This window comes from Eretmochelys imbricata, chromosome 3, assembly GCF_965152235.1.
Source record: "Eretmochelys imbricata isolate rEreImb1 chromosome 3, rEreImb1.hap1, whole genome shotgun sequence".
Classification (NCBI taxonomy): domain Eukaryota; kingdom Metazoa; phylum Chordata; order Testudines; family Cheloniidae; genus Eretmochelys; species Eretmochelys imbricata.
Genome location: NC_135574.1, coordinates 3,248,829 through 3,261,414, shown reverse-complemented (window position 1 = coordinate 3,261,414; position 12,586 = coordinate 3,248,829). Strand labels below are relative to the sequence as shown.

At 60.6% G+C, this 12,586-nt stretch overlaps 1 protein-coding gene across 2 annotated transcripts in view; it reads left to right on the top strand.

Moving 5' to 3' along the window:
* HADHA (hydroxyacyl-CoA dehydrogenase trifunctional multienzyme complex subunit alpha) overlaps window positions 1-8,237 on the top strand; it is a 38,115-nt gene extending 29,878 nt beyond the window's left edge. For both annotated transcript variants that reach the window (XM_077812295.1, XM_077812296.1), the window contains 6 exons: window positions 1,293-1,433; window positions 2,864-2,932; window positions 4,079-4,274; window positions 5,240-5,354; window positions 6,083-6,228; window positions 7,732-8,237. In XM_077812295.1, coding sequence (XP_077668421.1) covers window positions 1,293-1,433; window positions 2,864-2,932; window positions 4,079-4,274; window positions 5,240-5,354; window positions 6,083-6,228; window positions 7,732-7,877 — 813 coding nt within the window. In that variant the 3' untranslated portion in view covers window positions 7,878-8,237. The remainder of the gene's footprint in view (window positions 1-1,292; window positions 1,434-2,863; window positions 2,933-4,078; window positions 4,275-5,239; window positions 5,355-6,082; window positions 6,229-7,731) is intronic.
* The last annotated feature ends 4,349 nt before the right edge of the window (window positions 8,238-12,586 follow it).

The following is a 12,586-nucleotide window of genomic DNA, read 5'->3' as shown; positions in this document are numbered from 1 at the left end:
TGCATCACCTAGGGAGGTGGTAGAATCTCCTTCCTTAGAAGTTTTTAAGGTCAGGCTTGACAAAGCTCTGGCTGGGATGATTTAATTGGGGATTGGTCCTGCTTTGAGGAGGGGGTTGGACTAGATGACCTCCTGAGGTCCCTTCCAACCCTGATATTCTATGATTCTATGGTTTTAGAGGGTCCATAAATGAAAAAAGGTCGAGGACCACTGCCATAGATCGCCCTTGCTCCACAGAGCAGAACTGGGGAACCACTGATCGTGTCGTGCCCATCACCATGGTATCTGGATGCCAACTGATTTATACACGTACCATTTATACCAATTTATTTGAACATAAACTTTTGTGAGCTTATGCATCCAATGAAGTGAGCTGTAGCTCACGAAAGCTCATGCTCAAATAAATTGGTTAGTCTCTAAGGTGCCACAAGTCCTCCTTTTCTTTATACTTACCACAGTAACAGCTCATCTGAAATGCAGATTGTTCCTTCAAACTTGCAAATGAGCTTCCGCCCCCTTCCTCTTGCTGGATAAATTGCCCATGTAATGATGCTTTATGGAGAACCAATAGGAAATCAGTTCACTAATTAACACACTATAATTAGTGTTGCAGTCTGCAGCTTTCATATAAGATGCCTCTGTCTTAGGCAGATGTTGGTGCTAAGTGCACCTTCCAGTAGGCATGAAGGTGACGTCTTGATTACATGACTGCATTAGTCAAATAGGCCTCAGAACAGAATTATCTAAACTTAAACGATGTTCCTGTGGGAGGGTTGTACTTATCTCTAATTGGCGTCTGGAAAGGAACCGATTTTGTATTTAAATTCAGATCATCACTGTAGCAACTACAGAAAACAGTGTCTACAGCACAGGGAATTCACTCAACATCTGGTGGTTCTTTATAACCACTGCTGTCGTGCTTTTTCCAAAGCACTGAACAGACATTAGTCCCCTCACCTGTCTCCCCCAGTGAGAAGGTAGGTATGTACATAGCCTTGCTTTGCAGAGGGGAAGGTAGCAGAGAGGTCATGTAACTTGCCCAATGGCTGAGCTGAGATTAGAGTACAGAGGATAGGTCCATCAATGGCTTCTGGTTCAGTTCCCTAGTACAGACCTGCTTGTGATTCCCCCTTCAGAGCTGTTAACAGGATTGCTGTCAGGTAGGAGACCCCCTCTGAGCGTCTGCCTGATGCCAAAAGTGTCTGTCAGCCATCGAGCTGTGTCCAAAGAGCTGAAAAGCCCAGTCTGTGCCTTGCTTTCTGTATGCTAAGCCCTTATGCCCTTCCCGGCAGGTGATTGGCATGCACTACTTCTCCCCAGTGGACAAGATGCAGCTGCTAGAAATTATCACCACGGACAAGACCTCCCAGGACACAGTTGCCTCTGCTGTAGCTGTCGGCCTCAAGCAAGGGAAGATCATCATTGTAGTCAAGGTAAAGTACTCTTGCTCGAGATCCTGGCAGGTCCTGAAACCACTGACACTGCCCGAGATGGCAGGTGGATGAACCAAGAGGTTAAACAGGAGCGTTGAAAGTCTTTTGGGCTTCTAGGTGCGGGAGAGGTTTGAGTTTCTCCACTTCTAAAGGTCAAGGCTCTCAGGAACTGGACTAGGCTGGTATTAGAGCAGCAGGTCTGAGATGCACTGTAGCTGTTCACTAGTGTGGAGAACCCAAGTGTGGAGGGTGGGGTGAACTAGAGTACAGGAGGGGCGCACACCCTCCCAGCCACCCCCTTTGCGGCAGCCATGACAGTCTGGGTAGGTTGGGGAAGAGTGTTCCATTTTTCCTGCTCTTGGAGGGCTAGGGCCTTCAGATGTATCAAATGCCTCTCTGGAGGCTGCTACCAAAAGTGGGACCCTGAGCAGGGACCGGTGCCTGGGTCAAAATCTCGCTGCCGCTCCTCGCCCCAAGAGCTGCAGGCAGGATGGGCTCGCTTCTGTCAGGAGGTTACCATGGGCAGCAAGGCCCTGCTCTAGCTTCTTAGGACAAAAACGTCCCTGGCCGCAAGGCTGAGGAAAGTGGGAGTAGATCTGGACTAAAGGGGATGAGGTAGAGCCCGGCGCAGTGGCAGAGAGATGGGGATGAGTTGCACGGAAGAGGAAACCGTGCCATGACCTGTTGGGAGAGGGCAGTGAAGCCAGAGACTGAGTGTGCCAGCACCAACCCGGACAACCTGGTAAGGGATTCCTAAATGACTGACCGTGCCCTCGAATCCAAATACCGCTCTTGTTCCTTTGAATTACAGGGGTGGCTTTCCTAGGGTGTGACCTGGGTAGTAGGCTTAGTCTGGGACTAGCAAGAGTTGGATACATTTGTCAAACCCTGGGCCTTGTCACTCCCACGTCCATTTGAGTAGAGGGCTGGGACTCTGAGCCAGACTCCCTGCAGTGCTGGGACCTCTCTGCATTTAGAAGTAATGCTCTGCCTTGACCATTAGTCTCTGCAGAGCACTCCACCCTTTCGCTGAGTGAGTGTTAATCTTCTTCCCCTGCCTGCTGCCGCTGGGGCAGCTAATGTGCTAGGTCACACCCCTGCCCCCGGCCCAGACCTGTGAATTCCACCCCTGTTGAGCGCTGTGGAGCTGGGCCCGTGACTCAGCCAGGTCCAGGGGGTCTCTGGAACTTAGCAGGAAGCAGATGTGTGAGGAGCTTCCCACATTCCTGTGTCTTCCACTCAGGCCAAAACAAACCATTCTAGGAGTTGATTATAGAGCACTGAAAATCCTGGACAATGCAGTGTCTGCATTCTAGGGCTATGAAATCTAGCTCGGGAAGCAGTTCTTGCAGTTTAAGTAGGCAGGGAGTCTTTGGTCTTGCAGGGCTTCTGACGCTAACCTACTTTGCTGTCCCGTTTGCCTCTCCCAGGATGGACCAGGTTTCTACACCACCAGATGTCTGGGGCCAATGCTGGCCGAAGTGGTCAGAGTTCTCCAGGTGTGTATTGGAATCGAGTGTGCTGCCGGAAAGCGCTAGGGTGCAGAGAAGCTGCCAAATGTTAAAGTAGATGAGATTCTCCTGCTTCTCCCTACAAAGTCAGGCTGGCCCAGAGCTCAGCAGTGTCCTAGAGCCCACAGGCAGCTCAGGTGGTGCCACATGGTAGTTGAACTTGTGTAGAATGTTTGGTAACTCCCAAGCTGCTGTCCCCCCAGTACGTTAACCAGGGATTTGCCTGGAAAAGAAGTGGTGGAACTTCCCCACCCGCAGCCCCTCTGAGCCTTGACCCGGTGGTGTTGTCTGCTGTTAAACTTCACACGTGAAAGAGCAAGTCACTTAGCCGCTTCCCCACCTATCAGATAGGGATAGCTGCCGCTCAGGGCGGGGTTGAGAGTTAATGCAGACCTCACAAAGCACTTTGAACTCATTGGCTGGAAGAGCTTAGTGAAGGATAGTGTTATACAGCAAGGGGGCAGAATTGTCCTTAGCACAGGCAGGAGGAATGGAGTGGCAGAAATGGCTTCTGAATGGAGCAAGAGTTTGAGTTGGGAGAGTAGCAGGTTCTAATCTCATCTCTATCACTGCCTTGATAGACGGCCTTGGCAAGCTGTTTATCTTTTGTCTCGGTTTCCCCATTGGTGTAATAGGGGGATGCTTGCTGATCTTTGTGAAGCCTGGAGATCACTGGATGGAACAAAAGTGCAAAGGTCTTTATGAAGGTTTAGGAGCCTACACTTGGGCCATAAGTTCTTTGGGGCTGGGACAGACATCTTAGCACAATGGGCGCAGAGTTCAGGACACGGGCTCCTCGGTGCTCCATTGATCCAGGAAAGTACAGTGCCGTGCCACCCAGGCTATTGGGTGACACCTGGAGGCCCCCCCAAAGGAATCTTCTGCCTGGCTGCCATTGGGAGCAGCCTTGCGGCTGGCCGTCCCCAGCTATTGACAAACCTCCTTGGCTTGTGCTGTTCCTGGTTCCTTACACCATTTGCCCAGCTCCCTTGCAGGGTGTTTAAGCCAATGGCCAGCAGCTGTTTTGTACCAGCAGGGTCTAGGCCTGCACTGTCACTGGGGCCCGTGTGTGGCAGGGCTCTGCATATCCACAGGCCGGGGTGCTCATAGGGCTTCCCCCCTCCGTCCCTGCAGGAAGGCGCTGACCCCAAGAAAGTGGATGCCCTTTCCACAGGGTTCGGCTTTCCCGTGGGTGCCGCCACCCTGATCGACGAAGTGGGCGTGGACGTGGCTGCACACGTGGCAGAGGATCTCGGCAAGGCCTTTGGCCCGCGCTTTGGGGGCGGGAATGTCGAGCTGTTCAAGCGCATGGTAGAGAAAGGCTTCTTAGGTGAGTGGCCCCAGAATGCTTGAGCTGGGCTGTCTGGTGCCAGCCCCTCCCCTCTTGGTCCCTGGGCTGGGCTCCCGGCAACCGCCTCACGCTTGTGCTCGAGCCCACAGAAGCTGTTCCCTGGGATGCAGCGTTCCCTGCTGAATGGCGCTTGAGCCCTTCCAAGTCCTGGCCTGATGAGACCAGTTATTGATCGGCTGCTCCTGGGCAGGGGCAGGAGGGGCTGCAGCTCCAGCCACCCCACTGACATGGTAGAGCGACCTAGAGCCGCATGAGATGCAACTGTGACAAAGCCATTGCTGGCCACTAGAGGCCACTGTTCCTCAGAGATGTGCCCCAGGGGTGCCTGTTCCCTGCAGGCTGCTCAGCCCACGAAGGAGTGTTGCATGCTGGGACCTGTAGTCCGTGCGGGCTACATCTTTGTATTAAGGATGAAGACAGCTGCATTGTAGATATGGGCTGCGATTGGGTCACTCTGGTCTTAATTTTGGGACGTCTCCTGACCCCAGCAGGCCCATGCTCTTAAGCATTGATGAGATGCAAACTCTGGGCAGGATCTGCTGTTGGGAGAGCCGTGGAAGCCAGTCGCCCCACCTCTCCTCTGCCCCAAAACATCTCCAAGACTCAGACCAGTGGAGACTGGCAGCGTTGGCTGCTTCTTGGCAAGGCCAAGCAGATCTGTCTGACCACCCCTCCTCTGATCGCCTTCCCCTTCCCTCTGTACATGAACTGTTCCCCTGAGTCCAGGGGGCTGAGAGCCAGATGGCCGCCTCCCTTCACTGCAGTACCGGGAAGCTGTTCCCAGGTGCCATTTGAGCTTGGGGGTAGCCTCTCATCCCACAGGTACCTGCTGCTTGTGCTGGCAGAGAAGCACGTACCAGGTTAGCAGTCCGTATGCAACCCAGGGGATCAGTGGCAGTTGAGGGGCAGCTCAGCCAGTGACTGACATTCCCCCTCCCCGGCAGGCCGCAAGGCAGGAAAGGGTTTCTACGTTTACCAGCAAGGCGTGAAGAACAGGAGTGTGAACTCCGGCATGGATGAGATCTTGGCGCAGTTCAAGGTGCCCTCCAGGCTCGAGGTGTAAGTAGATGGTGTCTGAACCCAAAAGGGTTGGGTGGGGAGGGCAGCGGGGGCACCCCAGCCTCTCCCAGCACTGCCAAGTCTTCTGTCACCTGCTGCGGACAGCCCCTCTGGGGGCACTGTCACAAGGGCTGTGCTGGGCCTCCAAGCAGAGCAGCCCCGGGATCTGGCACTGGTCCCTCTGAGATTGGCTGATCTCCAGTTTAATTGGCCATCCCTCACCTCTGGGGTGCTGGGGGGTCACTGGCGGCTGCTGGTAGCACAGAACACTGCGGGGCTTCCTTTGGAATGCCAACTGCCTCGGGGGGGGTGGGGGTTGTGCGACAGTCTACACTGGTACTGCACCTTGGGAGAGAGCCCCCCTAGGGTTTGTTGGTGCGAGTCAAGGGGGGGATCCGTATGGTCCCCTGGCCCTCCAGCTAGGATCAGCTACACTCTGAAATCGGATCCGTCGTATGGCCTGACATGTCTCCTTTCGCTGCCCCAGTGTGGGGCCTGACAGATCACTGCCTTATCGTTGGGGACCCAGGCTGAGTATCAGACTGGTCCTGCTGCCTCCTCCGGTCAGAGGGCAGGTCCTAATGCCACTCAACAAGCCGTGGCTGCCTCTGGCCCTGTCCCCACCCCCTGGGCGCTCCTGGCTGGTTCTCGAGGCCTGGGCCCCAGGCTGCCCCTCCCGCTTTGCCCAGTGGCTGCTCTGTGGTCTGAGCAACATCGCTCTGTTCCAGCTGCTCCGACGAGGACATCCAGCTGCGCTTGGTGACGCGGTTTGTGAACGAGGCGGCTATGTGCCTGCAGGAAGGGATCCTGAGTGACCCAGTGGAAGGAGACATAGGAGCTGTGTTTGGCCTGGGCTTCCCGCCGTGTCTGGGAGGTGAGTGGTTTCCCCCGGCCGTACGGAAGAGGCTGCCTGACGGAGCAGGGAACGGGACTAAGCTGGACTGGCAGTAAAGCTTGATCTGGAAGCAGCTGCCCACGGAAGAGTGTTTGTCCGCTTAGCGCCCTTCAGGGAGGTGGCGTAGCTATACTGGCCAGAGAACTCCTCCGCGGTCTCCACTAGGGGGCTCTGCCAGCATAGCTACGCCGGCCAAGACTGGAGTGTAGCCAGGACCCGAGTCACGAGTGAGTTGAACGTGGTACCCGTCTGCATTCACCCTCCAGGGAGCGGAGTCCGGCACTCTTGAGAGCGAAGCTGTGCATGGAGCGTGTGGTCTACAAGCCCCTCGCTTGAGCACTGAACTAGTCTTCCGAGAAGTCGCCATGGACGCGGCGTGTGCGTGGCGAGTGTCCAGCGGGGCGTGGGGCAGCGTGGCTCGCCGGCTCAGCATAGTTGGCTAGAATACCATCACGCTGCACCTCCCGAAGCGGGCTGGGGCTGGGGCTGGGCAGGGGGCTCCCGAACCCAGAGCTCAGGTTCTCGGTCACGGCTGCAGATACAAGGGACTTCTGTCATATCACTTAAACTGCCCCGAGGGCCAAGCTCTGCAGTCCCATGCTGTCGCCTGTAAACACAGGGTGTGTCTGGGGGTGAGCCTGCAGCTGCTGTTAATATGGAATTCCAGAAGCAGCTGGGCTTGGCCCACAGCCTATGGCCCAGTCTAGCTATTCCCCCTGGCTCATGCGGTTCAAACACTACCCCACCCGTTAAATCCTAGGGTACGTCCCCTGGCCTTGGGGGCCCCCGCAGCTCAGCGGTGAGGTGGCTGATGTAGCTGGGCGTGAGAGTCCAGGTCTGCTCTGCACACAGCGAAGACCCTCCCTGTCAGTGGGGTCAAGTGCTGGCAGCAGGTGTCTTTGCTTCCCTTCCAGCTGGGTGTCACAGCTGAGCACAGCTGGACAGTTGGCTCCAGTGTGCAGCAGTTTGCTCCTTGAAAGTGTCCCTGGCCTTGATTGCAAACATTAAGAGGCCCCTGAGCACAGCTGGGATTGTCCTAAAAGTAACAGTGGCAGCAGCTTTTACATCCATTTCTGCTGGCACCATTGCACATAATCGTCTGAGGGGGGGCCCACACCACCACCCCTGGAACTGCCTAGTCAGCCAGGCAGCGCAGGATGCAGGGGCTTGCCTTCCCCTGCTGCTGCCTAGCCCCTCGCCAGCCGCTCAGCCAACCTCACTGTGCTCTGTGTGGGCAGGATTGCTGTGCTGAGCCGGAGCAAGGCCTGAATTCTCTCCTGGCCTGTACCTGGGGAGCCTGCTCCCCCATACACAGCAGAGCTCAGCCTGAAATCCAGGGGTGTTTCCTCTGCACACAGACGGGAGGCTTGAGTCCAGTGTGTTTGCCTGTCTCCCGGGTTGGGCACAGCTCTCCTGCAGGCTCTCGAGTGGTGCCCTCTCGCACAGTCCCCCCCTACTGACTTAGCCCCGTGTTCTGTGCAGGCCCTTTCAGATACGCAGACTCCGTTGGAGCCAAGCAGCTGGTGGACAAGCTGCGGAAGTATGAGGCCGTCTACGGAAACCAGTTCACACCATGCCAGCTGCTTCTGGATCACGCCAACGACCCGAGCAAGAAATTCCACCACTGAACGTGTCCACGGGCCTCCAGCCATAGATGCACTCGCAGCTAGAGCCTGGGGAGAACCTGCTCCAGCCAAAGCTCTATTCTGTCCGTTCCTCTCTAAGCACCGGGGCTGGGGGGCAGTGAACTCTGGAGGTTTGTAGCCCTTTAAGTGCCTTAGCAGCTTCTCGGCACTCTCCCACCCATCCCTGGCTGGTTGGATGTTGCACCTCCCGTTTGAAGATGGAAGAAGGGTTTTTGTGTTCAGTGAACCCAATGCCCTCCAGAGCCTCCGTCCAGCAGGCGTTAGCCCCATGGCCGTGCCCAGGACAGCTGCTCCCCACCACGGTTCATGGCAAATGTTTAACAATAAACCACCGGTCTCTTGGTTCTGGCCTCTGCCTGCTTAATCCTGTCTCAGGCCCTCACGTGCAGAGGGGTGGAGCCTCACGGGGTTGAGGGAAATAAAGCACTCGGTGACTGCTCCAGCGTGTCCGCCTGTCTGGGGCAACCTGCTTTCTCCGGCGGCCTGCTGATCTGTGCGAAACTGGTGTTAATGGAGATTTGGGGGGGGAACGAACAGCCTATTCTGTCACCTCGGGTGTCAGTCAATAGTTCAGAGCCTCCAGCTCCCAGCTGCCCTGACCCACTAGGGTTAGAGTGGCAGCTGGAGGTGCCTGTAATTGCAAATCCATCCCCTGAAGGCCAGGAAGGCTGCCATGGGCAGAACTAATTTAAACTAAAAGGCTTTAAATCTCTGTGCACCTGTCACTGATAGCTGCCGCCCCCCCCCCCCCCCCAGATTAGCCCCAGCAGCATATGGTGCTTGGACTTCCTTTGCTGCTGCAGCTACCTCCGTCCTCAGTGGTGGCTGTTTGGATGGCCGCCCCCCCCCAGCAGGTGACTCTTGTGCCTCTGGCTCTGATCAGTTATGGGGGTGAAAACAGGAAGCTGGGAGCCCCCCTGGAGCTACCCAGCCCTCACCCTGCTGCTCCTTGTGTCCCCTGGAGCCTCCCACCTGCCCTTTAAGAAAATGTTTCCTCCTGCTCTAAAAGTTTCTTCAGTTCAGGTCTGGGCACCTGCCCTAGTTCGAGCCCCTGCTCCAGGCCTGGCAGGTGCTGCCCAGCTCCAGACAGTGTTTCCCTTCCCCAGGCAGGGGCGGCCCTCTTGGATTTCCATGGGACTCCGCTGTATGTCCTAGCTCTGCCCCATGCAGGGGCCAGGGGCTCTCCTCTCCAGCTGCCTGCCTTGTTCCAGCAGCTCCAAGCTGTTCCAGCACCATGGCCAGGGGCTTGGCTCTGCCTCGGCAGCCTGTTAAACAGGTCTCGGGTGTGGCCTGTGTTGCTCACAGCTGCCAGCCTGGAGCCAGCTCATGTGGGAACCTAGGCAACCTATGGCCCATGAGCTCATTTTCCGTGGCACTCACACTGTCCGGCTCACGGCCACCGGTCACGGGGGCTCCACGACTGGCCTGGCATGCTGGCCCCCTGCCAGCTGGGGTTCCGGCCACCCACCCTGTTCAGCCTGTTGCTGGGCCCAGGTCCCGGCCACCGGTCCGGGGGGCTCCGGTGCCAGTCTGGGCTTCTATCTGCTCACCCGCTACCAGTCCCGGCCACTGGTCCAGGGGACTCTGCTGCTGGCTTGGGGTACCGGCTGCTGGCCATCTGCTAGCCAGGGTCCTGGCCGCTGGCCCTGCTCAGCCCGCTGCCAGCCCTGGCTCGTGGCCACTGGTCCGGGAGGCCCTGCTGCTGGCCTGGGGTACTGGCCGCCAGCCTGGCTCCCGGACACCGGTCTGGGGCTCTGCAGCTGCCCCCAGCTATGGCCCTCTGGCTGCAGCCTGGGGCAGTGAGGGGTGCAGCTCAGTATGGGTCACATGGATTCTCATTACTGGCATGCAAAACCCTAAATTAGAGTGAATAAATGAAGACTCGGCACACTGCTTCAGAAAGGGGGCCAACCCCTGGCCTAGATCCATAGGCCATGGGGCTATAGGCTCCCCTCCGCGCTGTGCAGATCTCACCCCAGAGGTGTAGGACCAGTAGCATCCGGCCAGTGGCTGCCTTGACCCACCTGTGCTAGCAGAACCCGCCTCGGCCTCCGCAGGGCGCAGCTCACGAGGGCTGAAAAGGAAGAGCAGGGCTGGGTTGCTGGAATGGTGCATCCCCAGCTGCGAGCGTAGGGCCCGTGCGGGGATCCGGCCCCAGCTGCGAGCGTAGGGCCCGTGCGGGGATCCGGCCCCAGCTGCGAGCGTAGGGCCCGTGCGGGGATCCGGCCCCAGCTGCGAGCGTAGGGCCCGTGCGGGGATCCGGCCCCAGCTGCGAGCGTAGGGCCCGTGCGGGGATCCGGCCCCAGCTGCGAGCGTAGGGCCCGTGCGGAGGGGCACGGGGATCCGGCCCCAGCTGCGAGCGTAGGGCCCGTGCGGAGGGGCGCGGGGATCCGGCCCCAGCTGCGAGCGTAGGGCCCGTGCGGAGGGGCGCGGGGATCCGGCCCCAGCTGCGAGCGTAGGGCCCGTGCGGAGGGGCGCGGGGATCCGGCCCCAGCTGCGAGCGTAGGGCCCGTGCGGAGAGGCGCGGGGATCCGGCCCCAGCTGCGAGCGTAGGGCCCGTGCGGAGGGGCGCGGGGATCCGGCCCCAGCTGCGAGCGTAGGGCCCGTGCGGGGATCCGGCCCTAGCTGCGAGCGTAGGGCCCGCGCGGGGATCCGGCCCCAGCTGCGAGCGTAGGGCCCGTGCGGGGATCCGGCCCCAGCTGCGAGCGTAGGGCCCGCGCGGGGATCCGGCCCCAGCTGCGAGCGTAGGGCCCGTGCGGAGAGGCGCGGGGATCCGGCCCCAGCTGCGAGCGTAGGGCCCGTGCGGGGATCCGGCCCTAGCTGCGAGCGTAGGGCCCGTGCGGAGGGGCGCGGGGATCCGGCCCCAGCTGCGAGCGTAGGGCCCGTGCGGAGAGGTGCGGGGATCCGGCCCCAGCTGCGAGCGTAGGGCCCGTGCGGAGGGGCGCGGGGATCCGGCCCCAGCTGCGAGCGTAGGGCCCGTGCGGAGGGGCGCGGGGATCCGGCCCCAGCTGCGAGCGTAGGGCCCGTGCGGAGGGGCGCGGGGATCCGGCCCCAGCTGCGAGCGTAGGGCCCGTGCGGAGGGGCGCGGGGATCCGGCCCCAGCTGCGAGCGTAGGGCCCGTGCGGAGAGGCGCGGGGATCCGGCCCCAGCTGCGAGCGTAGGGCCCGTGCGGAGGGGCGCGGGGATCCGGCCCCAGCTGCGAGCGTAGGGCCCGTGCGGAGGGGCGCGGGGATCCGGCCCCAGCTGCGAGCGTAGGGCCCGTGCGGAGGGGCGCGGGGATCCGGCCCCAGCTGCGAGCGTAGGGCCCGTGCGGAGGGGCGCGGGGATCCGGCCCCAGCTGCGAGCGTAGGGCCCGTGCGGAGGGGCGCGGGGATCCGGCCCCAGCTGCGAGCGTAGGGCCCGTGCGGAGGGGCGCGGGGATCCGGCCCCAGCTGCGAGCGTAGGGCCCGTGCGGAGGGGCGCGGGGATCCGGCCCCAGCTGCGAGCGTAGGGCCCGTGCGGAGGGGCGCGGGGATCCGGCCCCAGCTGCGAGCGTAGGGCCCGTGCGGAGGGGCGCGGGGATCCGGCCCCAGCCCCTCCTGTGCAGTGGGGCAGGGATCAGGCCCTACTGGCCCAGGGTGAAGGCTGGAAGCAGCAGCGCCATCCTCCCTCCTCTGGAGGGGGCAGCGGGCATGCAGCTGCCCCCCAACCAGCTTCTTTCTCCCATCCCAGCTCCCAGGCCCTCCCGCCCCTGCAAACAGCCGTTCCCGTGGGCCGGGGCTGCCTTTTAAAATCTTTATTTCACTAATCCACAAGGATTAAGTTAAACCAGCAGAACCAAACCCAAGCCCGGCCCCGCCCGGTGGAGCTGAGAGCGCGGCGCTAGCCGGTGTTAACCCCAACGAGGGGCGAGCGTCCGAGCGCCTGAACTGAGCCAGCCGGAGCCAAGCTCCTTGAGCGGGCCGGGGGGGCGAGCAGCCGCAGGCCGCTGAATACCCCAGCCCCTGTGGCAGGCGAGTTAACCCCCCCGGCAGGTAACGGCAGCGCCCAGCAGCAGCTGCTGACGAGCGAGCGGCAGGCCCTGCACCGGGGCCGAGGGCGGGGTGGGCCGTGTCCTCTTAGTCCAAGTGCTGGGGTGGGTGGCAGGCTAGAGACGCGGCTCGGATGCGGGTGCCGGGGCTCGGACGCTGTCCAAAAGGCCACGCTGGCTTGCAGCCACGTGCTGAGGGCTTGCCCCGAGCAGAAGGCGCTACCGGTATCTCCGGGCACCCCGATAGCTGCCAGGCGGCTGCTGGGGCGGGGGCCCTGCCATGTGTCCTGTACGTCCCCCCGAGATGGGAATCTCTCCTGCCCCTCGTGCTCTGAGGTCCCTGGGCAGTAGCTGGGGCATGGCTCTTGGCTGCCGCGCTCTGCAGGGCCAAGCACCCCTCCTCCTGCCTGAGCAAGGGCCGGGGCTGCGGTGCCAGCCGGCAGGGGGCAGAGTGAAAAACTCGGACTGAAACGCCCCAGCCCAGCCTGCAGTGCTGCCCGCGGGCACGGCCTGCCCCTTGCCATGGAGCCCGGGGGGGCTGGGCTGCATACCGGTCCTTGGGGGCAATGAACGGGCAGTAACCCAGCCTCTCAGGGAGCTTCCTGCGGCCAAGCAGGAGCACAGGCAGGCCCCTGCCCCTGGGGGGGACGAGGGGGACAGGCAGCCCACCAAACACACAAGG